The following is a 27,500-nucleotide window of genomic DNA, read 5'->3' on the forward strand; positions in this document are numbered from 1 at the left end:
TTACATTTTATTGTTGAGAAAGTGAAACAACGTAGCCAGGGTGATGTGAATGAAGTTATAAAGTACACTGTTCCCTTTGAAGATTGACGCGTGTCCTCGGTATAGTCTGTTTTCCATATCAAACTGAGAGGAAGAGACTGCAGCCTTGAACAAACTTGCGAAGTCTGAACTTACAAGGAGAGGATGCAGGACTGAACTGTGTGTGTTAGGCTACTTAATATTCAGGAAAAGCCCCAATCAGAGAGGCGAATGTCTGCAGCCCCGCCTCCGTTTTCAGATGTCTCTGTTTTCCATCATCCACACTGAGACGGAGCAGCAGCGTTTCAGAATGAAAACGGCCTCTTCAGTGTTTTCGAAACGCTCCGTTTTCGGCGCTCGAGAACTCCGGTGTAGTGTGGACGGTTGGCGTAACAGTAGCAAAGCTTATGCGTTTTCAAACTAAAATGCATTAGTGTAAACGGGGCCTAACAGTAATACTTCAGCCATGGTGTCGTCCTTCCTCCAGCGTGAAGACCGGGGGGTTCGCTCACTATTCTGCTGTCCAAGGCGGCCGCCCAGCTTGCCTCTATGCATGTGCCGTCCCTGAACACACGTCGGCCACAACAGGAAATAAAAACTGCTTCTGCGTTTTTTTTATGCGTTAAATATTTTAAATTAATCACGTGCGTTAACACGCTAATTTTGACAGCCCTAATATAAACCCATTTAGATCATTTAATACTTAATTAGATATTTTAATACTTAATTAATTTTATCTCCATGATTGCTGTGTATATTTTATTACTTCTCTTGTTGCTTTATTGCTCTTGTTGATTGTACAGTGTCCTTGAGTTGCCAGAAAGGTGCATATTATTATATATTATAGCATCATTATTATTATTTACACTAATCATTACTATTAGAATGTGAAGAGACTTTCAACCAGCACAACAGCACATGTGTCTGAAGACCATTACCTACTGCAGCTTTATGCAGCTCTGTGGAATAATTGAATAATGTTATCCTGAATAACACTGGTGAAGGGTTGCTCTGGGCTGGTTTTTACCTTTGTGGCTGGTCGTGTGTGTTGTTTTGTGCAGTGTGGTTCTGGTGGAGAGTTTCCCTGAGGGTGTGGATCTGCGCAGAAACTCCAGCGCTGGATCAGACCTGTATGAGGCCTGGAGGACGCTCCTGTCTCTGGCCACAGAACAGATCGATGTGGCGTCTTTCTACTGGTCCCTGACGGATCAAGACATCGGCGTCAACTCTACTGCTGACACACATGTACAACACACACACAAACATAAGCTGCGTCCCAAATCGCATACTTGTGCACTATTCTACGCCATTTTGTAGTATTAATAGTGTAAGTAGTGCGTTCACACTGTAAACTCTAACAATAATAAGTGCACTTTAATTACCCGGATGATGCACTCATTCAGCCGCTAAAATGAAGTGTGTAATGACGGACACTTCATACACTCAACGGCCGCAGGTTTGCTTACGTAGCAGAAGGGGCGGAGCTATCGGACGCACATGTTGGATAACTTCATTTATTTTGGATTGTGAAAGCAGAATTCTCCTACGAGAGTGATTATAGCGCCTCCCAATGGTGAATGCGGTTATACTCACGGCAGGTTTTATTTGATAATTTGGTCATTTATTTCACTGATTTGGCGCCGCTAAACGTCATAAGAGAAACGGTTTGAATTTCTGCTTAGTAAAAAAACATTAGTGTGCCATTTGGGACGACACTACATACATATACTATCCTGTTGAGTGTGCAAGTGCATAAGTACATAGTGCATAAGTGCATAGTGTATAGTGTGCCATTTGGGACGCAGCTATAGTCTGACACACACACACACACACACACACACACTGGTGCCGCATGAGTGACATTGTGTCTGTGTGTCAGGGCAGAGCTATTCTGGAGGAGTTTAAAGCTTTAGCGTCCAGGAATGTGTCTGTGCGGGTGGTGAGCAGCATCCCCACACTGGCCCGCAATTCAACAGACCTGGAGGTCCTGCAGAAACACGGTCAGCAAACACACACACACACACAATCCTACTCACTGAACCTTTAACACACGGTTGTATTTCTAGTTGTAATTTAGATGTGTGTTTTGTATTAAGTGAAGTTTATGTATAAACAAATTTCGAGAGGATCACGTGCTCATGATTGCTAGCGGCTGGATCAGCATTATCTATTTAACTACGCTCCAATCAGATGACTCCTAAACTACTATAAATATCCTGGGGTTCATTCCACTGCTATCTTCGTTTTGAAGAGTCCCCCCTTCCTCCCCTACTCCTCCTTCTTAGATGGGTGACACAGTGGCCCAGTGCGTAGCACTGTCGCCTCAAAGCAAGAATGTTCCTGGCTTTACCAAACTAGCAGACATTTCTGTGTGGAGTTTGCACTTCTCCCCGTGCTCACATGGGTTTCCCCCGGGTTCCCCGGTTTCCTCCCACCGCCTAAAAACATGCAATTAAGTCAATTGAACAATCCAAATTGGCAACATAGACACGCTCCTAGTATGTAGTTAATTTCAAGAGCATTCACTTGCTACAGCAGGGGAGTTCTCGAGATCTACCTGAGCTCAAACTCCCCTCCCGCCTTGCAACGGGAGGGAGCCCTGAGCTTGAGGATCTCATGAGCTCAGGGCTCTCTCCCGGGACAGCATGCCAAACAAGCTTTACAATTAATCATCAGCTAAGTGTGAACTCTTGAATGACGGTGATGCTCTTGATGTAGGAGTGCATGTTCGCCGGGTGGACTTTGGTCGTCTCACTAAAGGAATCCTCCACTCCAAGTTCTGGATTGTGGACCGAAGACACCTCTACATCGGCAGCGCAAACATGGACTGGAGAGCTTTAACACAGGTGCTTGAGTGTGTGTGTGCGCATATGTGTAAATGTTTGATTGTGTGCATGTGTGTGTGCACGTATTTGTAACGTATGTGTTACAGTATGTATGTGTGATTGTGTGTTTTTGTTAGTGTGTGCATGTATGTGTGTGATTGTGTGCACATGTATTTGTGTGCAAGTGTGTGCAAATTTGCAATGTATGTATATTGTGTGTGTGTGTGTGTGTGTAAGTGATTGAGTGTGTTTTTTTGTTTGTTTAGTGTGAGTCAAAGTGAGAATGTTTTTGTTTCTGTGTGTATTTATGTGTCACCGACTTCTCTCACCACATCAAAAACACTGTGTGTGTGTAAAGTGTGTGATTATGTTTGTATTTATATGTGTGTGCGTATATTTGTGTTTCTGTGTGTATGAAATGTGTTTTTGGGATTCTGTGTGTATTTTTGTTTGTGTGAGTGAAAGTGAGTGTGTGTAAATTTCTGTATGTGTATTAGTGTTTCTGTGTGTCTGTATGTGTGTGACTTGTGTTGTTTATGTGTGATCCTGTGTGTATTGATAAGTGTGTGACCTGTCTGTGTGTATTTTTTTTATGTGTGTATTTATGTGTGTGACTTGTGTGTGTGTGTATTTATGTGTGTGACGTGTGTGTGTGTGTGTGTGTATTTATGTGTATGTGTGTGTGTATTTATGTGTGTGACTTGTGTGTGTGTGTATTTATTTGTGTGACGTGTGTGTATTTATGTGTATGTGTGTGTGTATTTATGTGTGTGATTTGTGTGCGTGTATTTATGGGTGTGACTTGTGTGTGTGTGTGTGTATTTATGTGTGTGACGTGTGTGTGTGTGTGTATTTATGTGTATGACTTGTGTGTGTGTGTGTGTATTTATGTGTGTGTGTGTGTGTATTTATGTGTATGTGTGTGTGTATTTATGTGTGTGACTTGTGTGTGTGTGTGTTTATGTGTGTGATTTGTGTGTGTATGTGTGTGACTTGTGTGTGTGTGTGTGTGTATTTATGTGTGTGACTTGTGTGTGTGTGTGTGTGTTTATGTGTGTGATTTGTGTGTGTATGTGTGTGACTTGTGTGTGTGTGTGTGTATTTATGTGTGTGACTTGTGTATGGGTGTGTGTGTGTGTATTTATGTGTGTGATTTGTGTGTGTGTATTTATGGGTGTGACTTGTGTGTGTGTATTTATGTGTGACTTGTGTGTGTGTGTATTTATGTGTGTGACTTGTGTGTGTATGTGTGTGACTTGTGTGTGTGTGTATTTATGGGTGTGACTTGTGTGTGTGTGTGTGTGTGTATTTATGTGCGTGACTTGAGTGTGTAGTGTGTGTGTGTGTGTGTGTGTATTTATGTGTGTGGCTTGTGTATGTGTGTGTTTATGTGTGTGTGTGTTTATGTGTGTGTGTGTGTGTGTGTGTGTGTGTGTGTATTTATGTGTGTTTATTTGTGTGACTTGTGTATGTGTGTGTGTATTTATGTGTGTGACTTGTGTATGTGTGTGTGACCTGTGTTGTGTGTATATTTACGTGTGTATGACATGTATGGGTGTGTGACCTGTTCGTGTGTGTGTGTGTGTGTATGTGTTAAGGTGCGTGAGCTGGGTGTGCTGCTCCTGAACTCCAGCACTCTGGCTGTTGACCTGCAGAAGATCTTCGAGTCCTACTGGATGATGGGCGTCTGGAACTCCTCCATCCCACAGCGCTGGCCGGACACACTCCAGACACACATCAATGAGGAGCAGCCGCTGAACACCAGCCTGAGTGGAGTCAACAGCAGAGTCTACATCACCGTCAGTCACACACACACACACACACACACACACACACACACATATATATTTACTTTGACTTCATTTCAGACAATATGAACACAAAATATTTCAGGCTCTATCTGATCTACTTCATTTGTAAATATTCATCCTTTCCTGTCATTCAGACCTGCAACACACTCCAGAAAGAGTTGTGACAGGAGCAGTTTAGGGCAGCAAACTGGTAAAATAATGATGTGATGTGAAACAGGTGAAGGCAACAGGTGATTATTATTATGATTTGGTACAAAAGCAACATGCAAGAAAGGTCTAGTCCTTAAGGAGCAAAGATGGGCAGAGGATCGCCAGTGTACCAACAAAAATGTGAGAAAAGGATTGAAATGTTTAAAAAGAGAAAGAGAGTAAGACATTTGGATATTTCAGCTTCAACAGTGCAGAACATCATTACAAGATTCAAGGAATGTGGAGGAATTGCAGTGCATAAAGGACGAGAGCGCAAGCCTGAGCTGAACAACTGATCTCCAACTCTTCAGACGGCACTGCCTCAGGAATCCTCATTCATCTGTAAGCCACATCAGCACATGGGCTCAGCAGGGGTGGACTTAGTGATTTAGGGGCCCTAAGCACTTCATAGCATTCAAGGAAATAGCGCTTTGGAATGGCATCATCATCCCTTCCGCCATAGAGCATAGAATCACCAAGTGCAATTTGAGAAACAGCCACTTGATGGCGCGGCGGTCAATTTGGAATGAAAACTCCAATAGAACAACAGGATATTATAATTCTGTAAAATAAACTATTAAAAGTGCTGATGATTGTGAAAGTAAGTGTTGTATTGTCGTCTTTCAGGTTGTATCTCAGCTTTATTGCACTTTTTTAAATAAATAAAACAAAGCAGCTCTGGTGGTGCAGTGAGTAGCACGTTTGCCTCACAGCAAGAAGGTTGCTGGTTCGAGCCTCGGCTCAATTGGCGTTTCTGTGTGGAGTTTGCATGTGGGTTTCCTCCGGGTGCTCCGGTTTCCCCCACAGTCCAAAGACATGCGGTACAGGTGAATTGGGTAGGCTAAATTGTCCGTAGCATGTGTGTGTGGATGTTTCCCAGAGATGGGTTGCGGTTGGAAGGGCATCCGCTGCGTAAAAACTTGCTGGATAAGTTGGCGGTTCCTTCCACTGTGGTGACCCCGGATTAATAAAGGGACTAAGCCGACAAGAAAATGAATAAAAGCAGCTGCTCGCCATTGCGACAGCAATAGGATCCAATGGACAGCAGATCGCTTTCACTCCAAAATGTCAGAATCCGGGGCTGTTGCTGCGCACTGCTGTTGCAATGAAACGTTCTACTGAGTGTCGCCTCTTGGTCATTCTAAGCTCTTTGCTTCCGCTATAGCAGCAGATCAGCTTCACAAACAATAACAAATCTCTCTTGTCTGTTAGCTTGTGTTTACCGTTGATATGGATGTTCAGTGTTTGCAAGGGCATGCAAGAGATGATTGATAGAAAAACAAGATTTGTATCTGAGAGTGAAATCTGCACACGTCCAAACTCATAGTGTCCAGCAAATTTTAGCTCCAACTTGCCTCAAACCACCTGCACAGATGTTTCTAGAAAGCCTAGTAAGAGCTTGATTAGCTAGCTCAGGTGTGTCTGATTGGGGCTGGAACTAAACTCTGCAGTACACCGGCCCTCGAGGACCGAGTTGGGCACTCTGATGTACAGTTAATCAGCCATTTTTGTGATTAGATTTTAATGGTAATAATAATAATAATAATAATAATAAAAAAAAACATTTGAACAAATTTAATTCACGACCCATCAAACTAATCGGCGGTGCTGAAACATTTGCGTCTGTAGCAGAGGAATGATCTCTCCATGCTGCAGGTGTGAGAGACGGCTGTGTGGTACTGTGCCACCTTTGAGTGCTCTAAGGCGAAGGAAAAACCGATGGCATCACCCGCAGGTCATTACGAATTAAGAGTAACGTTAGTAACAGCACGGACACATGAGAGTCTCTAAAAATCTCCTGTAACACCTAAAAACATTTGCTAGTCACTTAAAAAAAATAATTGGTGCTACGGTAGTCTGAAAAGTCGCTAAGTTGGCAACACTGGACTGACAGTGTGTTTGATTGAAGCGCTAACACCTCACGCATGTGCAGCAGTACAGAAGGAACGTTCCATTACTCATGGGGGCCCCCGTTTTTTGAAACAATAAAATCTTAACAGGATAGACAGATTTTACAACATATGATAGAAAATGTATAAAAGAGCTATATGACTAATATAGGCCTCTTTGCATTGGTCAGGGGTCCCCGAATTCCCCGGGGCCCCAAGTGGCTGCTTACCTCGCTTATTGGTCAAGTCCGCCCCTGGAGCTCAGGACTACTGCAAACCTTTGTCAAGTTCCACAATACGTAGTTACATCCACAAATGCCAGTTAAAACTGTACTGTGCCAAAGGGAAGCCCTATATTAACAGTGTCCATAAAGGATGGCCGATCAAAAAGTGGAACCGAGTACTGTGGTCAGATGAATCAGTATTTTTTGGGAGAAATGGAAGCCATGTGCTCCGGACCAAAGAAAAGGATCATCCAGACTGTTACCAGCAACAAGCCCAAAAGCCAGGCTCTGTCATGAAATATGTCATGAAATTTAGAAATCACTACTTTCTTTTTCTATTTGCATTTTCCAGAGTGTCTCAATCAGTTATCCACACTGATATAATCACAAATGTTTCTTGATCATCATGTAAGACATTATAATGATTTCTGAAGCATCATGTGACTCAAGACTGGAGTAATGATGCTGAAGCAATACAGCAAACTCACATAGAGAGGAGAACTGTTGAATGGTAATGATACACCGCTGTTTCTGCTGTCCATCAGGCCTCTCCGCCGGCGTTCTGTCCAGACTCTCGAACCCATGATCTCTCTGCCATCCTGTCCGCCATCAGAGGAGCGCAGAGCTTCATTCACGTCTCCGTCATGGAGTATTATCCTGCCTCCAAATACTTCAATCTCCACGGGTGAATATCAGCATCTTTCTAGAGTTCACTTCAGTCTGTCCTGCTTAGGGTTGCAGAGGGGCGGAAAATTTACAGTAAACTGGGAACGTCATGCTTCATGTGTGTCTTTAACATATCTTATCATACAATAAATGCACATCCCTAGGTGTATGTGCCCTCTAGTGGCATAAATCGACACTGTTTCATTAAATGTCAGAATCGTGTGTTTTGTTCTGAGATAGTGGTGTTCTAGTGTGTGTGGTATTTTATTGTCAGGTTCTGGCCGGTGCTGGAGGATGCTCTTAAGCGTGCGGCATTTGACAGGCGTGTGTTTGTGCGTCTGCTGGTCAGCTGCGGTCGGGAAAGTGACCCGTCCGTCTGGCCATTTCTGCGCTCACTGGATGCTCTTCATTCGCCATCAGACAACATCAACATCGCTGTGGTGAGTCTGACTATTATATGAATTATGTTAGGGATGAAGTACATCCAGGAGGTTGTCTGACAGGTTTACCGGCAGCCTGATGTGAAGCAGACCACTGTTGTATAAGGCTGAAGGGTTTATTTCTTGATAACAACCATCCTGGATGTACTTTATCCTGCTTATTACATGATTACTCACCATTAAACATAAAAAATTAGACACAACGCAAAGCTAAATTAAACATAAACTAAAACAGCTGATGGAGTATACACTAACCTGAGCATTATTCAGACTCAAGATGGAGGCAAACAGTCAAAAACACAACAGATACTAAAACAGCTGATGGATTATACACTAACTTGCACATTATTCAGACACTAGATGGAGAAAACAGTCAAAACACAACAAAAACTAAAACAGCTGATGGATTATACACTAACCTGAACATTATTCAGACACAAGATGGAGACAAACAGACAAAAACACAACAGAAACTAAAACAGCTGATGGATTATACACTAACCTGCGCATTATTCAGACACTAGATGGAGACAAACAGTCAAAAACACAACAGAAACTAAAACAGCTGATGGAGTATACACTAACCTGCACATTATTCAGACACTAGATGGAGACAAACAGTCAAAACACAACAGAAACTAAAACAGCTGATGGATTATACACTAACCTGCACATTATTCAGACACAAGATGGACACAGTCAAAACACAACAGAAACTAAAACAGCTGATGGAGTATACACTAACCTGCGCATTATTCAACCACAAGATGGAGACAAAGAGTCAAAAAAAGTTAAAGTATTTTCATTGAAATTAATTTCATTACATTTTTTCATCATGTTTTTGTCAATTTTTATTTTACCTACAATTCAAGTTTATTTGTATAGCACTTTCTTTTACAATAATTATCGTTCATCCTCTACATTCCACAGAGAGTGTTCATTATTCCTGCAGGAAACCAGACACGCATCCCTTACACCCGAATCAACCACAGTAAATACATGGTGACTGATAAACTGGCCTATATAGGTGAGTGAGTGCATTTAAATACAGTCCAAGATTAAATTATTCTGTTTTTCTTTTTCAAATATTTCCCAAATGATGTTGAACAGATTCAGGAGTTTTTCACAGTATTTTCTATAATATTTTTTCTTCTGGAGAAAGTCTTATTTGTTTGATTTCGGCTAGAATAAAAGCAGTTTTTAATTGTTTTAAAGTCATTTTAAGGTCAATATTATTAGCCCCTTTAAGCTATATTAGTTTTGGATTGTCTACAGAACAAACCACTGTTATACAATGACTTGCCTAATTACTCTAACTTTACCCTAATCACCCTAGTTAAGCCTCTAAAAGTCACTTTAAGCTGAATACTAGTATCTTGAACAATATCTAGTCTAATATTATTTACTGTCATCATGGCAAAGATAAAAGAAATCAGTTATTAGAAATGAGTTATTAAAACTATTATGTTAAATAATTGCACGTCTACTAATTTTGTCTATTTTGTATATATTCTGCTGTTGTTCAGGGACGTCAAACTGGTCAGCAGACTACTTCAACACCACTGCTGGAGTGGGCTTAGTGGTTTCCCAGGATGCTTTGCAGAAAAACTCATTCCAGCAGCAGCTGAGGGCTGTTTTTCAGAGAGACTGGAGCTCTGAGTTCTCCATCCCTCTGTCTGAACTCCAGAACAACCACGACTGCGCTTTCCCCACACACACTCCATAAATGCACACATACATACTATTAACTGAAACACACACACCGTAAACACATATTTGTGCAGGTGTCTGTTTATGCTGTACATGTATCTATGTCTCTCATGTGCCTTTTAAATGTTTATTTTTTCTAGTCATTAAATAAGGGAAGCTTCAGGCAGCCAGTGCTTCATTTCATTTTTAAAAATTATTAAAAAGCTCACATATAAGAATTGAGTTCAAGTTGGTTTTATGTTCGCACATTTGTTCGTTTTTGAGCACTGACAACTTGTGACAGCGTGTCTGTATTGTGTATTATGCTACTTTGCATATTAGGTCTGAACTCGCATGTAAGTATGATTCAAAACAACATCAGCACTGTTTATGTGACTGTGAACATTGTTGTACTTTGATAGTCGTTGGCTAATTTTATAATTTCTCTGTTTAAAATTGGCAAACAATACTTTTCTAAAATTATACTATTAAGTATAAAGCCTTAATGTGTGAATATAAAACCAACTTTACCCCAATAATATAATAATAGAGGATTGCAGCGCTTTGTAGTTTTCTGCTTTCAGTATTTTTCATTTTCAGTGTTTCGGCTGAAATGCATATAAATATACTATGCATATAAATTTAACGAATTCATTTTTATTCCTCCCCCCCCAAAAAAATTATATATATATATATATATATATATATATATATATATATATATATATATATATATATATATATATATATATATATATATACAGTTGACATCAAAATTATTCGCCCTTCTATGGTTTTATTTAATTTTTTTTTTATATTTTGCCAAATGATGTTGAACAGATTCAGGAGTTTTTCACAGTATTTCCTATAATATTTTTTCTTCTGGAGAAAGTCTTATTTGTTTTATTCTGGCTAGAATAAAAGCAGTTCTTATTGTTTTAAAGTCATTTTAAGGTCAATATTATTCACCCCTTTAAGCTATATTTGTTTTGGATTGTCTCCAGAATGAACCACAGTTATACAATGACTTGCCTAATTACCCTAACTTTACCCTAAATACCCTAGTTAAGCCTTTAAATGTCACTTTAAGCTGAATACTAGTGTCTTAAGGAATATTTAGTCTAATATTTTGTGCTGTCATCATGGCAAAGACAAAAGAAATCAGTTATTAGAAATGAGTTATTAGTCGGTTCCAATAGCCTTGTGGTTAGTGCATCAGCATATAGCACCTGGGTGCTCGCGGTGGCCTGAGTTTGATCCCTGGCTTGAGTTCCTTTGCCGATCCTTTTCTTTAAAAAGAAAAGAGATGAGATATTAAAACTATTATGTTTAGCAATGTGTTGAAAAAAATCTTCATTCCATTAAACAGAAATAAGGGGGAAAATATTCAGGAGGGCTGATAATAGTGTATATAATAAAGCTCTGTGTGTGTGTGTGTGTGTGTCTGTCTGTCTCTCTCTGTGTGTGTGTGTGTGTGTGTGTGTGTGTGTGTGTGTGTGTGTGTGTGTGTGTGTGTGTGTATATATATATATATATATATATATATATATATACAGTTGAAGTCAGAATTATTTTTGGATTTGTTTTTTTCCCCGTTTTCTGTTTAACAGAGAGATTTCTTCATTTCTTCAACACATTTCTAAACATAATAGTTTTAATAACTCATCTCTAATAACTGATTTATTTTATCTTTGTCATGATGACAGTAAATAATATTAGACTAGATATTCTTCAAGACACTTCTATACAGATTAAAGTGACATTTAAAGGCTTCACTAGGTTAATTAGGGTAACTAGGCAGGTTAGGATAATTAGGCAAGTTATTGTATGATGATGGTTTGTTCTGTAGACGATCGGGAAAAAAAGCCTAAAAAGGCTAATAATTTTGTCCTTAAAATGGTGTTTAAAAGTATTAAAAACTGCTTTAATTCTAGCCAAAATTAAACAAATAAGACTTTCTCCAGAAGAAAAAAATATTACCAGACATACTGTGAAAATGTCCTTGCTCTGTTAAACATCATTTGGGCAATACTTAAAAAATAAATAAATAAATAAATAAAATTTGAAGGGGGGCTAATAATTCTGACTTCAACTGTATACACGAACACACACACACACAAACACACAATATACATTTCTAAGTATCCTAAAAAAAAATCTAAGTACGCTTTTTACAAAATGTTTTAATTCATAATAATGTTTTTTTATTACATAAAGTTTAGCATTTTATTTTTATTCAATTGAAAATAATATGTATCTGGCATACATGTATTTGTCTCTTTAATTGCACACCAAACGGCATTAAATGTCATTTCAGCAGGTTTTGATAAATTTGTGCTTTCTGAATATTTTAGAAAATGTCTTTTGAAAATGTTACAAATATTTTTATTTGTTGTATTACCTCAGGTGTGTTTTTTGTAACTATTTGTTTGTTATTTCTAAGAAAAATATATTTTTAATAAGAGAGCAAAAGAAGAACAGCCTCAAAATACACATGATTTTTACTATCATTATTTTAAAGAGTTTTTGATGTGGTTTTGTTTTGTTTTTAGCTCATTTTCTTCCATATGTCTGTCATTCTTTATTTTGTTAATAAACCTGTATTTTGCACCTTATCTTGAACGTATTTATTTTAAAATATAAAAGCAAACATTTATTCACCTCAAATTAGATTAATTTCAGATTAATAATTGTCATTTTATTAGAAATAAAATAAATGTTGGTTCCGTGCATTTGGACGGTTCATGCTTTATAAATCCAAAGACATTTAAAATAATTGTTCCTGTGTGGTTAATAATACAGGACATTCTCAGAATAAAATATTAATATAAAGGTCATGTAACACATTAAATTAAATAGTTCATCTTCAGATTTTAATTATGTCTAGTTATTTAGTACTTCAAGCTTTTTTTGATAACGGCAAAATTTTCAATTTGTTATTCATATTTCAAATTAGCTTTTATTTTTTTATATTTTAAATACTAGTTTTATTTAAAGTATTAGTTTTAATTATTTAATCAGTAATTTTATGAGAATTTTAATTATTTTTATACTTTAGAATTGTTGTTATAATAATAATAAATCAATTTATTATTAATATTATTATGATTTTGGTTTAATCAGTTTTTCAGTTTTAGTTTTATCCCCAATAATTTTTTTGTAATTATTTGAACTAATTCAATTATTTAAAATAGTTGTTATTATCATTATTAGTTTTAATTTGTTTTTATTTTTTTCCCAGTATATTCGTCCTTTAGGAACTATAACCACAACAATACCTTGGTAAAAGCTTCGTAACATTCGAAACTTACATTTTTTCCCCACATACACTCAGTAGCAATAAACACGATTTGTTTAATTTGAAATTATGTTTGAGAGGTTAACCTGCTAATTAATGTTAAAAAAAAACAAAAATGACTGAAAAAACTATGTATGCTGAACTATAGGCTACTTACCTAAGCTGAAGGTTTGGTTTTTCCAGTAATTTTCATCCTTCAGAGACTACAACCAGTAATACCATGGTAAAAGCTTGGTAACACTAAAAACTTTACATTTTTTTCCCCAACTTTTCACTCATTAGCTAATTAACACATTATGTAATTTGTTGAAATTTGAGGGTTAATGACAAAACCGCAAATAGATAACTGAATCCTAAAACCAAATGACTCAAAAAAACAGTGTTGAACAAACAAAGCTGAAGGTTTAATTTGTTTGTTTAATTAGTTGTTCAGTTTTAGTTTTCCTTCAGGCACTATAACCACAGCAATAAAACTAAAAACTTTAATTTTGCTTCCCCATGTTCACTCACATGTTGAATTTGAAATAATTGATAATAACAATTAAAATTTGGTGTTAACGACAGGAAACCACATTAACTCATAGCTAATAAACACTATATGTTTACATATTAACAGTTTAACGGTTGAAATTTGAGAATTAACGACCGTAAATAGACGTAACTGAGTCTAAGAACCAAATGACTGTATAAAAAAAAAGAAAAAAAAGGATTGAACTATAAATAGTACTTACAAAATCTAAAAGTTTAATTAGTTTTTCAGTTTTAGTTTTTTCCGCAAATTTTTGTCCTTCGGATCAGGCACCATAATCACAGCAATACCACTGAAATCTTTACATTTTTCTTCACTTTTACTCATTAGAGCTAATAAACCCAATGTGTACATGTTAACAGTTAGCGGTTGAAATTTGAGGATTAACAATGGGTAAAATCGCTGTAACTCAAACCATTAAAATTCATATTTAACGTAATTAAATAATGGTTTATAACTGTTTAAAATGTAGGGTAACGATCGCAAATAGATGTACTAACTGAACCAAATGACTGTCAAAGAACAGTAATGTGAACTGTTTATAGTACTTACCAAAGCTGAAGGTTTTAATCGTTTTTTCAGTTTCAGTTTTCCCTCAAATGTTCGTCCTTCAGGCTCTATAACCACAGCAATATCACTAAAACTTCAACATTTCCCCCACATTTACTCATTATAGCTAATAAACACAATACGTTTACATGTTAACGGTTGAAATTTGAGGGTTAACGACGGGTAAAACCGCAAATCGATGTGAATCAAAATATTTGACGGTTATTAACGAAATAACGGTTTATAACGGTTGAAATTTGAAGGTTAAGAACTGCAAATCGATGTAAATTAGTCCTAGATCCAAATTACTATGCTAAACGGTGTAAGTATGAACTATAAGTACTTACCAATGCTAAAGTTACCGCTAAAATGTATTTATTCTCATTTTATTCCGACTTTATTTATAATTCGCCTCAGCAGAGAACGGTTTTTGGCGCGAGCCGCTAGAGGACGGCAATGACCTGACGTGATTCTACCGGAAGGAAGTAGTTTGTGAGGGGCGGAGCCTGAGCGCAGATGAGCGACGTGTTCTAGTGGCGCTGCTCATTCATCGCTCCATCATGGTGTTATTGGAAAACGACGCGGTAAGAGCACTATTAACTTTATATTTACCCCTCATCTGCTTATAATGTGCATGATATGCGGAGGATATGGTCTGTGTTTGCTGTTTAATCACGCGGTGTCGAACTCAAACATGTTAGCAAGCTAAAGCTCCCAAACACTCCACACTGATTAGCAGCGAACTTACTGCTCAACTTCAACAGTAAAATAAGGATCATGTTAGTTTAATACAGTCTTCTGGTGTTCATGAACGCTTCTCAGTCGCGTCTGGTGGAGTTTAATTGGAGAAATCAAAGTTATTCACTCATTTCTGGGTGATAATAAAGTGTGCGTGGCGTGAAAGCATCACACTGGGGTTAAGTTGCCTTATATTCGCACTTTCTCCTTAATATACTTGTAGAAGGGTATTATTAGCAAGTTGTTTATATGGAAATCGTATTATCGTGCAATGACTGTCAAAAAACAACGTTCAGTTAATTAAATAGTGCTAATGTTGTCTTGAAGTCATACTTGGATAAGATTTCAGAACCAATATTACACAAAGTTAGCATAGTAAACAATATAGAGACCCTGTCACAAGCTGTCACTGTTCAAACATGGAAAAGAAATGAAGGTTTTTGAGTAGAACATGCAGCATGTTCTCCATATAGTGGACTTGAGTGGTTTGAGCTTCAGAATTACAGTTTCAGTGCAGATTAAAACACTCTAAATGATCAGGAATAAACAAGGAATACATATTATCTAGATCAGTGGTTCTCAAACTCTGGTACGTGTACCACTAGTGGTACACAGGCTTCCTTCTAGTGGTACGCGGAGGAATGAAATATGTCATGTGCATGCTACATATATTTCAAAATTTATCAAAAATGATGTATATAATATGCTATATATGACATATAGCCTATATTCCTGAGGTAATCTGCCACGTTTTTTAACTGAGCAGAGTTGTAGCCGCTTTACTGAGCCTACAACGCTACTGTATTTCCAGCCTAATCTCACGAGAAAACGTAAGTATTTTACGTTTTGCCAGTTTAGTGGCTAATTCATAGGAATTCGTACGAGTTCAGTCGTACGAAATGGTACGATTTTAAAAAGGAGGCGTGGCACCTGACCACACCCCTAACCCCAACCGTCATTGGGGGATGAGCAAATCGTACTAAATTGTACAAATTAGATCGTACGAATTCATACGAATTAGCCACTAAATGAAAAAGTTACAAATTGCCGTGAGATTGTGTTGGTATTTCAATACTGCTCATTTTGGTGGTACTTGGAGAGACAATTTTTTTCTGAGGTGGTACTTGATGAAAAAAGTTTGAGAACCACTGCTATAGATAAACAATCAGCCATTTTGTCTCATCTCATCTCTGGAGATGATTGTGGTAAAGTTGGTTTTATATTTGCACATTCAGACTTCCTTGATAATATTACATCAGAAAAAGTATTGTCTGCCAATTCTAAATAGTGAAATCATATTAGCAGCCAAAAGCTGTTTCCATCAACTTATTTTATGCACATTTTGCAAATGCGCATAATAAAACCAGTTGATGGAAACGCCATGATGCGCATAAATTTTGAAATTGCACATAAAAAACATATGCGCCTAACTGGGTAAGAAAAGATGCGCATAAACTGCGATGGAAACACTTTTACCGCACAAACTCCAGCATGCGCATTAAAAAAGGTCATGTGATTTTGTTAAAAGAGATCATGTGATGCTTAAAATGTGTGTGAATGGATTAAACGTCAGGCTGAGCACATTATAAAACATCTGAAATGTTGTTTTGATCATTATAAAACGCCTTACAGTTTCAGTATTAGTGTTATTATATTATTAATGACCTCCAGAATCAAGAGCGCCTGTGCTCCGCATCTGACACCTTCAAACGCCACTGCGCGCTCACTGCTGGTCAGGATTGTCTTCTGAGGCGCATTCATTTAGAAAAGATTGATGCAGCTTCTCCTACTGCAGCAAATGCAGTTTTTACTGTTGATATTTGGCGACAGTTAATCAGGAAGTGACGATTTTGTTCGCTTTAACTCGTTGGATGGAAACGCTGCTTCATTCGCACAACTTTTATGCGATAATCCAGTTTTGCGCATGAAGTTTATTCAAATTTTTGGATGGAAACATAGCTAATGACTATCAAAGTACGTGATTTCAGACTCAATATTCAAAGCAGCATGATAAACAATATAGAAATCCAGTCACAAGCCGTCAATGTTGAAAAATGAAGGAATGTGCGAATATAAAACCAACTCTACCTCAATAGGATCATTTATTTCAGTGGACTGATAGTAATACTGTCCTCTTATTGAGGTCAAGTTGGTTTTATATACACGCATTCATTCAGTGACAACTTATGACATGCTCCATATATTGTTTACTACGCTACTTTAAATATTGGCTCTGAAATCACTTGCATGTATTATTCAAAACAACATTAGCACTATTGAATTGCCCGTGAACCTTGTTGAACTTTTATCGTCATTGGCTGATTACATGATTACTCTACGTAGAATTGGCTAATAAACTTTTCTGTAATTGCATTAAATAGAAAGTCTGAATATGCAAATACTCCGGAGGAAATGCAGATAGCGCGGTGACGCAATGACCTCTCAACAGGCTCAAAGTTGCAACATTAGAAAGACAATACGGACCAGGTAAATTGAAAAGAGAAATGATTTATTAACAAAAGCATAACTAACAAAAATATTTAAAGCAATCAAAGTCAGCATAAATGGAAGTCAGTAGTGAAAAGCATGTGTATGGTTGTGAACTGAGCTCGAGATCCAAAACAAACTAAAATAAATCAAAAACGCCAGGCAGGGGCGTCCTGCTAATCGAGCTCCCCCTCAGAAAGATTGTTTACATTTACATTTAGTCATTTAGCAGATGCTTTTATCCAAAGCGACTTACAAATGAGGACAAGGAAGCAACTTACACAACTATGAGAGCAACAATAAATAAGTGCTGTAGGCAAGCTTCAGGTGTGTAAAATCTAAGAAGGAAAGTATAAGTAATATTTTAGTAATTTAGTAATTTTTTAGTTTTTTTTTTTTTTTTTTGAGTACAGTTAGTAGTATATCCAGAAAGGCAATTGCAGATTAGGAAGGAAAGTGGAGACTAAATAGTTGAGTTTTTAGTCGTTTCTTGAAGACAGCGAGTGACTCTGCCGTTCTGATGCAGTTAGGGAGTTCATTCCACCAACTGGGCAGATTGAGCGTGAGCGTTCGAGAAAGTGATTTCTTCCCTCTATGGGATGGAACCACGAGGCAACGTTCATTCACAGAACACATACAATTCGACATAACTACACAAGCATCGTTTTAACCTTTATAACTGAACGTTAACGTTACTCTGTCAACAATCTATTGATCTAGTCAATAGAATTACCACGTAACAGAGCTAACTTACGTAAACAGAGCAACAGATTGCAGACGTCATTAATGCAGCGTAATGGAATAATACACCGATCAAACTCTGCTTTAAGTACGCTACAAGTTTATAAGCTGCCTCTGGAACCCAGTTTAGATACAAAAACTTATTTAACAAAAATAGTAATGCAGTAAAGTATTTTTCGCTCTGCCAAGCCTCCTCTGTTGCTTTGTGGAGAAGCAGCCTGCGTCAGTCAACCCAGCCCCACCCCGACTCCTGAACGTCTGTCTCACTCACGCGGGCATGCACTGCGGTCTCATGAGGAAACACAGCTTTTTGATATAGTGTTTTTCTTGCTCTCGAATACAAATAATTCTTCAAGTATTTGTTTGAAATAAGTATTGGAAAAAACACGCTATTCGTATTCGGGTTCGACTCCACCCATAATATATATATATATATATATATATATATATATATATATATATATATATATATATATATATATATATATATTTTTTTTTTTTTTTTTTTTTTTTGCTTTGCATCGCACCTCCTGCGATGTGAGTATCGCGGATGCGCACATCGCGATTTCGATGCTGAAACGATGTATCGTGCAGCCCTAATACACTCAATTTTGTCTGTTTCTGCCGTCTAAACAACTGCTGAAACATATAGAGGACTCAGTAAGCAGAAAAAGCTCAATATTGTGACAGACAGAATTAAGGGTGTCACGATCCTCCAAATCCTTGATTCGATTACATTTTCGATTCTAAAGTCATAGTTTGATTCGATTTTCGATTATGAAGAATTAATTAATTAATAACGAATTAATTATTAGTAGCCTACCATTTAAACTACCTGACCTGCATGGTCTTTGTTTTACCCATAAACAAATCATACAGTAAATGAATAAAGGTAAGATACACACATAATTACCACCTGTCAATCTTTATTTCTGCAGGACTCGTGAATAGGCAGTGATCTGTGTCGTTATAATGGCGTCGGTAAAAAAGACGCACAACCAACAGGAACCAGCCAACAGTATCTGAGGTGTTCGCTAAAATGACTAAGTACTTGTGTGAAAGTAAAAGATGGAAGCAGTCTACTGACCCGCTGACTGCCTTGACCCGCTGTCTCTAGCGCATGACAATGTGTGTGCGTCTGTATCTGTGTGTGCGTCTGTGTCTGTGTGGTCACGTGATGTGCGTTTTCAGCGGTAGTGAGGAAGGAGGGCTGCTCAGAAATGCTACACGCCAGTGTGGATGTGGATCCTTGTCATTCTAAAATGCCATTTAAAAACAAAGACAGTGTAAACAGGGCCTGAGTGTGTACTTTTCGCGAGCGGATTTGCAACGGGGGCGGGCGGAGGATCGCAATGCGCCCATCATCTATCATCCTAACTGTAATACGTACATAGCAGAGCTTGCAAACTGTGTATTTTTTGTCGACAACACGAACGTTGTCAACATAACTCACTGGAAATCCAAAATGCTTCCACACCGTCGACTTCATTGAAAGAGGAGAGGGTTTAAGCTCTGTCGACGGGTCTCCTGCTTCTGCAGTTTAACAAGCCTGTTTTTTTCCCGCTTGGCAAGCCAAGCTGACATGACATGGGGGCGTGGCAGCATCAACGATTCTATTCTTTGATTAGATAATTGAAGTTGAGCATAAATTTCGATCGATTTCGATTAAAAATCAAAATCGTGACACCCCTAGACAGAATGTAATGGGTGGTAAAACTCATGTATGAGTATTCATGAAGAGATTAGACTAATATGTCATGTTTGCTCTGTAATGATAAGAACAAATGTGAATGTTGTCAAGATTATGCTTCAGTTTAGCCACAAGCCGCTTTGATTCATCACACTTTATTTTTCTTTCAACTGCTTGATTTCTTCTGTCAGTCTGTAGAACTCTAAACGTGTTTGTTTCCAGTCTGATGCAGTTCCAGCACAGCTCAAAGCATGGCAATAATTGATCATTTTCAGCAGCAATAATCAGCAGAATGTGTTCATTTGTTCAAGGGTCATGAAACCCCCTCGTTTCAGCAGGGTGTTTTCACACCTCTACTTTGGAAAAAGTCAGAAAAGTGGGCGTGTCCAGCTCTGTTTAGGAGGGAGTGTCGGAGGGACTAAAGTGGGAGGGTGTGGGAGTGTCTATTTGGGCACGCGCAAGTTTCAGAGTCAAAATACACACACACACACACACACACACACAGGAGAAAGTGATGGTGTTTAACCTACATGGACATCTGTAGTCGAATTATTTGCCAAATGATTAAATGGTGGACTTTAACTGCAGTTTGGCTCTTTCATTCAGGGAATTCATTAATGTCCCTCGCGACAAACGAGATATTTGATTGGAGGAACTGCTCTAAGCGTGTATTTTTCATGCAATGTTCGATACCGCACGGCGAATGAAAGAAAAATACCCTCCGCATTTCCTGGAACCTTAGATGCACACGGCAGGTAGTGTCAGAAAGCCGCGTGTGTTATTCCGGTCACTAAATGCGGTGAAAATCCTACACGAGGTTAAAGTTTGGTTGTGGTGCTAACATGTTTACACTCTGTGCAATAGTTAACTTAGTTCGATACGAACAAACTGAATAAACAAAGAGCACTGGTCGCTCACTTACCAAATCTGTAGAGACAGGACAATCACCAGCAACTAGAGCCGCGTCTTTATTTAGAGGAGACTACAAGCGAATCCAGATCTCAGCGTTTGCAGATGAGAACAGCTCTCAGGTAAACAATAATCCTCCTTAGACACGTAAGTTATTGTTGTTGAGCGTTGCGTACACTGTTAATCCACACGTGACTCTGAGCTCTCACAGAGAGAAAATGAAAACAAAACTTCACTGCAGCAAACTATAAAAGCAACACTTCACGCTTGTTTTGCCAACACAACGTGGCGTCTCTGTCGTCTAAACACTGTGACAGTAATGAATATTAATGAAGTTGCACAATAGAGCGCGCTGATTGGTTTGAATCAAGCCTTACTCATGCATTAATGCAGCACACTGTAAGACGTAATCAGACACACTCTGGCACAGACGTCCAGTCTGCACGCTGGAATACACACTATTATGTCATGACCGTGACGCAGCTTCAAAAATTCGTTTCAAACCGGAAGTATGAATTTGCTTGAAATAACGCAAAAACAACCAATTTACACTTTTTAGTGAAATATAGGTGTCCTAATAGTGTTTTTAGCAGTGTGGGACACATATACCACTGTCAACAGTTCGTGACCCTTTCATTCAGTGGCTTTGAAGAGAGCCAGGATGAGTGCACATTTCTCAAAGATTGATCACAGAATTAATTAATTATGCAAATATGGATAAAACCTGATGTGAGACAATCAGGTAACGAGTTGAAAAACACCCCCCCCCTTCACATCAATCTGGCAACTCCCATTACGTTTTCAGCTTAATCCCTTATCTTACTTTGTGCAATCCTCCTCTGATGTGAAAATAATGTTGATGTGCAGCTGAACACACACACACACACACACACACACACACACACCTGTTTCAGGATGTCAGGAATAATCGGGTGAAGCAGCAGCAGTTTAGAAACAACACAATATGTGGTGCGTTTGCTGCAAAAAGTTTGCTTTATTTGTATTTTCTGCATTTGATGTGAACCCAGCTGTCTTGGCCAATCAGAAAGGAGAAAACAACAAACACACACATGTCTTGAGGAGAAAAATCTTCTTAAATCTTCACCCACGCCAGAGTTTTCAGAAAGTTTCAGTTTCAGTCTCCTGATATTGTGTTTCCGTGAAAAGTGTGCTGTAAAAATTAACCGTGTTCGTGTGGGCCATTAGATAGCCGCGCGTGTGCGTGCGTGTGCGCGCGTGTGCGCGCGCGCGTGTGTGTGTGTGTGTGTGTGTGTGTGTGTGTGTGTGTGTGTGTGTGTTCAGAGCTGATGTTTTTTCTCCTGTGTGTTCAGTTTCTGACAGAACTGACTCGGCTCTTCCAGAAGTGCAGGAGCAGCGGCAGCGTCCTCATCACCCTCAAGAAGTGTACGAGCACCAGCTACACTTGCATGCTTTTGCATACTCTAATACAACGGTTCTCAAACTTTTTTCATCAAGTACCACCTCAGAAAAAAATTGTCTCTCCAAGTACCTCCATAATGAGCAGTATTAGAATATGGTAGAGTGATAGGTAGGCCTAATTAGGCAGCTGCAGCTCCGCACAGTTAACAATTGAGACTGATTGATTCCTATTATTAAGAATATTCATTGTCAACCAATTTAAACATTAGAAATTGTTTGAACATTAACACTGTGCCTACAGGTGAAAAAAATGGTAGACTACTACTTTTAAAAAGTAAAAAAAAAAAACTCCTGCGCTTGAATGTAAGGTGTTAACATGTATTAGCCGATTCATCAGAACCTGGAAATGTTGCTTGCACCTCATAAATATAGGCAATATGTCATCATGTTCATAAATAAATTTATTGTGATCAATTTTTAAATATATGCAGCATGTCTATACAGTATGACATATTTGATTCCTCTGCATAGCACTAGAAGGAAGCCCGCAGGTAACACTTTAGAATAACTATCCATTATAATGGTTGTTAATAGTCTATTAATAAACTGTTAATGTGTTATTAATGACTTGTTAAATAGTTTGTTAATTATTTATACCTGTGCTTTATAGATAACTTGCAAGCTGTTAGTTAACAAGTTGTAAAAGACTTGTTAACTGTATTTTAATGATTTATAACTAGCTAAAAAAATAGTGGTAGATCATGAACAAGCTGTGAGTAAATTACTTACTAAAGACTTAAGTATCAGTTAATAGTTCATATGTTATTGGGACGTTATTCTAAAGTTGCAGCTGTTCTTCATTTATTAACTGTTAGTAATTGAGGAACAGTTGCAACTTTAGAGTAACGTCCCAATAACATCTTTAAGCTGATAACTAACACCAGTATATTAACTCAAACTTTACAGATGAGTTGTTCACCATCTAAAAACACCAGTGAAACTTTGTAGAACTTTAATAAAATAATATTTTATTTATTTTGTTTTCATGTGAAGCGCTTCTTGGGTTTGTATTCTGTTGTATACTGCTGTTCTGCCATGTGATGGCCCAGTATGTGTGTCTCTATACATTAAACACAACGTTCAACATTTCATCTGTGGAGAAAAATACAGCAGACAGAAAAGCCTAAAAGTGGAACAAGGTTAAGGTACAAACATTTTATATTTTAAATATCACATCAAATTTCTGTAGCTTGAACTTGTTTAATCCATTTGCTGTTCTACAAAGTTTCACTGGTATTAGTAGATAGTTTAAAAACAAGGAACAACCGATCTGTAAAGTAAATATATTAGTTAAGTGTTAGTTATTAGCTTAGTTATTTTATTGGGATGTTAATCTAAAGTTGCAACTGTTCTTCATTAACCGTTTATTAATGAACTATTAACTGGTTGTTACGTATAGTTATTCTAAAGTGTTACCGTTGTGGTGATAAACTCAAATAAGATATCTTCTTTAGTAAAAATAATAGACCTATAGGCCTACTGTATATGACAGACGACACAATCTTACTAAAACATGATGCTTGCTATAAACCAGGGGTGGCCAACCCTGTTCCTGGAGAGCCACCTTCCTGCAGATTTCAGGAGGGACAATAGCCGCATTTCCACTATCAGGCCAGTGCGAGCCAGGGCTTTAATCGAGCCGGGCCGGGCCAATAGCCCGGGAGGTTGAGAAATGAGGCTGAAATCATTTATGTTCGGACTTTCCCTTGATGCGTTTAAAGCAGCTGAGTGACAGAAAAAAGGTGTAGGCTAGATTCTGCTTTCACTCACCGAAATAATGCTCTGTTTGCGCGATTTGATTAATATCATCGTATCCAAATACTTTATAAATATTTACTTGATATAAATATTTCAAACCTTCTCCGGTGTTTAGTTTTTAAATATCTAGAATCTTTTTTTTTCAGACAGGTCTTTGTAAAATGAAAGTTAGGCTATATGTGGCTTTAAAACGGTTTGATTTATGTATTGTATATAGGCTACCTACATATAGCTAGCTTTTGTTTATTTTAAATTGGTTTATTTATTTAATGTGATTTTATTATATCCGATATTTGTAATTCTTTAAATTATATTTCATTATAGCTTAGGCTATTTTATCAAGATATGAAAATATATTGTTTAAAGTCTACGAAAGTGGGCACGTAATTTGTTAAGTTATGTCTTTCTGTTGTATTTATATTGTGTTTTATCTCCAAACTAAATTTTTAAAAAGCCACTCGCGGCATAACAGAGCTGTGAAGGAGCGCTTTTGCTTGGTCTCACACACACATACAGGCATTAAACGCGCACAAACAAACATTTTAAACTTGACAAAAACTCTCGAAAACCTTTACTGTCTGCTGTGTCTTTAATATGGTGTAAAGATTATTATGCGTATTGAAACATAAAGGAGGACGCAGCAAAAAACGTCACTATAAATTAAAACTACTTTATTATTTTTTGCAGCAGCCTTACATTTAAAAGGGAAACATAAGGGTGATCATACGCAAAAAGACCCCAGACTATAAGGCCAGATGTTTTCTTTCCCTTATTTCTTTATTTGATTGGCGCATGTACTCATGTGCGATCAGAAAACTGCCCGCCTCTCCTTTCACTCCACCCCGAAGCCCCAGCTGGCCCTCCTTGGCCCAAGGTATTCGGTGCGCCTTAAAAGGCCGGCCGCTGGCCCCAAGAAAACCCCGCTTTGGCCCGATTAGGCCCCGGAAGTGACAGTGGAAACCCCACTGGCCTTGGCTCGCCCTGGCTCAATGCTTCATGTCTCTCGGCTAGCCTGGGAATGCCTCAGGATCCCCCCTGAGCAGCTGGAGGAAGTGTCTAGGGAGAGGAAAGTCTGGGGTTCTCTCCTAAGACTGCTTGATTTTTACTTGCCCTGCCACAATTTTCACTGCACACACCGAAAAAAAAAAGTTATTAGCTCTTTCTTAGCCACATTAAGTGATTTAAATAATGTTTCAAAAGACAAACATAATTGTAATATTTACCCTTTTTATTCAGCAAAACCTTTTTTTTTTATACAACCGACAATTAAAAAAAAAATTACAATTGTGATGTAAATATGTTTGATAGTGTGTGTGTGTGTGTGTATGTGTACGCTACTGGTCAAAAGTTTGGGGTCAGTTTTATTAAATTTTTCATGTTTTCTTAAAGGAAAATTCTGTTCATCAAGGCAACGTTTATTAAATGTAAAATAAAATGTTAAACTGTTTAATATTTATAAAAAAAAATTAAATGACTGCTTATTGTATGTGGTTTCAAATAAAATTATTACTCCAGACATTATTGCTTTTATTACTATTAATATTAATAATAATAACAACAATATAATTAATTGTGTTTATATTGTTAATATATGATGTATATTATGCACAAATGTTAATAAAGTCATTTTGAAATCTGACTTTTGTGCAGATGACGGCAGAACGAAGCCAGTGCCGAGGAAAGGCCATCCAGAGACATTTGAGCCGGCGGATAATAAATGTCTCCTCAGAGCTTCAGACGGCAAGAGGAAAATCAGCACAGTGGTGAGAAACACAGCAGTCACACACTTACACATATACACACAGAGGTGTAAAGAGTACCTGAAAACCAAACTTGAGTAAAAGTACAGATACCTTACTGTAAAAGTTACTCCATTACAAGTTACAAGTCACCAATTCCAATAAGACTTGAGTAAAAGTAATAAAGTATCTGATTTTAAAAGAACTTAAGTATTTTACTCATACTGAATGTACAGTAGGCTCAATGAACGCCCAAGAAAGGTTTTATTTCCTTCAATATAAAAATTCAGTTGAACACCTCAATGTTTCAAAATGGCAAAACAACATAGATTTTAAAGGGTCATGAAAACCCCTCGTTTCAGCAGTGTGTTTTCACACCTCTACTTTGGAAAAAGTCAGAAAAGTGGGCGTGTCCAGCTCTGTTTAGGGGGGAGTGTCGGAGGAAGAAAAGCGGCACGGTATGGGAGTGTCTATTTGGGCACGCTCAATTTCAGAGTCAAAACACACACCCACAGCGGACAATGTGACTGTGTTTACATGGACATCTGTAGTCGAATTATTTGCCAAATTATTAAATGGTGGACTTTAACTGCAGTTTGGCTCTTTCATTCAGGGAATTCATTCATGTCCCTCCCGACAAACGAGATATTTGATTCGAGGAACTGCTCTAAGCGTGTATTTTTCATGCAATGTTTGATACCGCACGGCGAATGAGAGAAAAAAAACCCTCTGCATTTCCCGGAAACTTAGATGCACACGGCAGGTAGTGTCAGAAAGCCGCTTGTGTTATTCCGGTCACTAAATCCAACACGAGGTTATAGTTTGGTTGTAACTGTTAGTGCTAAGTATTGCACTCGGTGCAATAGTTTGTTTAATACGAATATAATACGAACTGAATAAACAAAGAGCACTGGTCGTTCACTTACCAAATCTGTAGAGACAGGACAATCACCAGCAACTAGAGCCGCGTCTTTATGAAGAGGAGACTACAAGCGAATCCGGATCTCAGCGTTTGCAGATGAGAACAGCTCTCAGGTAAACAATAATCCTCCTTAGACACGTAAGTTATTGTTGTCGAGCGTCGCGTACACTGTTAATCCACACGTGACTCTGAGCTCTCACAGAGAGAAAATGAAAACAAAACTTAACTGCAGCAAACTATAAAAGCAACACTTCACGCTTGTTTTGCCAACACAACGTGGCGTCTCTGTCATCTAAACACTGTGACAGTAATGAATATTAATGAAGTTGCACAATAGAGCGCGCTGATTGGTTTGAACCAAGCCTTACTCATGCATTAATGCATCACACTCTGAGACGTAATAAGACACACTCTGGCACAGACGTCCAGTCTGCACGCTGGAATACACACTATTATGTCATGACCGTGACGCAGCTTCAAAAATTAGTTTCAAACAGGAAGTACGAATTTGCTTGAAATAACGCAAAAACAACCAATTTACACTTTTTAGTGAAATATATGTGTCCTAATAGTGTTTTTAGCAGTGTGGGACACATATACCACTGTCAACAGCTCAACACATGTGTTTTGGTGTTTCGTGACCCTTTAAAAATAGAACAAAAAGTCTCAAACGTTAAAAAAAGGCACAAACAAATCTGTTGTTTGCTGACTTTCCTGTGATTCACCTTTCTCGGTCTCAAAGGGGGGCAATACTTTTATTTTGAGTCGTTTTTCAAGTGATCAGGATGTTTTCTCTGTATTAAAATTAAACAGAGGATCAGTGTTATTTTTCAACTTCGTAAACTACATAGAATTTCAATGAAAAATACATCTCAGCTAAATGCACCTGATGCAAAATGTATGATTTCAGTGATACATTTACTGACGTTGCACAAAAAAATAAGCTAAA

General features: G+C 37.9%; 2 protein-coding genes and 1 long non-coding RNA gene across 4 annotated transcripts in view; 2 read left to right on the plus strand and 1 right to left on the minus strand.

The window, feature by feature from the left end:
* Positions 1–9,938, plus strand: part of pld4 (phospholipase D family member 4) — a 24,973-nt gene extending 15,035 nt beyond the window's left edge. The window contains exons 5-12 of the mRNA XM_087290059.1: positions 1,080–1,263; positions 1,898–2,018; positions 2,737–2,864; positions 4,442–4,642; positions 7,502–7,641; positions 7,897–8,062; positions 8,993–9,089; positions 9,589–9,938. Coding sequence (XP_087146185.1) covers positions 1,080–1,263; positions 1,898–2,018; positions 2,737–2,864; positions 4,442–4,642; positions 7,502–7,641; positions 7,897–8,062; positions 8,993–9,089; positions 9,589–9,788 — 1,237 coding nt within the window. The 3' untranslated portion in view covers positions 9,789–9,938. The remainder of the gene's footprint in view (positions 1–1,079; positions 1,264–1,897; positions 2,019–2,736; positions 2,865–4,441; positions 4,643–7,501; positions 7,642–7,896; positions 8,063–8,992; positions 9,090–9,588) is intronic.
* LOC137488058 (uncharacterized) lies at positions 4,495–14,330 on the minus strand. Of its 2 annotated transcripts, none has more exons than XR_015512985.1 (3): positions 14,131–14,330; positions 7,445–7,684; positions 4,495–4,609 (listed from the first exon to the last, which is right to left on the minus strand). It is a non-coding gene; the product is annotated as an uncharacterized LOC137488058 (long non-coding RNA). The 2 variants fall into 2 exon arrangements; XR_015512986.1 differs by lacking the exon at positions 14,131–14,330 and adding an exon at positions 8,642–10,424 and having other exon boundaries at positions 7,445–8,395.
* Positions 14,331–14,614: 284 nt separating this feature from the next.
* The window catches only part of srp14 (signal recognition particle 14), a 20,725-nt gene continuing 7,839 nt past the window's right edge, over positions 14,615–27,500 (plus strand). Inside the window, exons 1-3 of the mRNA NM_001033741.1 lie at positions 14,615–14,711; positions 22,024–22,096; positions 25,541–25,653. Coding sequence (NP_001028913.1) covers positions 14,688–14,711; positions 22,024–22,096; positions 25,541–25,653 — 210 coding nt within the window. The 5' untranslated portion in view covers positions 14,615–14,687. The remainder of the gene's footprint in view (positions 14,712–22,023; positions 22,097–25,540; positions 25,654–27,500) is intronic.

This window comes from Danio rerio, chromosome 17 (genome assembly GCF_052040795.2).
Source record: "Danio rerio strain M-AB ecotype USA chromosome 17, GRCz13ab, whole genome shotgun sequence".
Classification (NCBI taxonomy): Eukaryota; Metazoa; Chordata; class Actinopteri; order Cypriniformes; family Danionidae; genus Danio; species Danio rerio.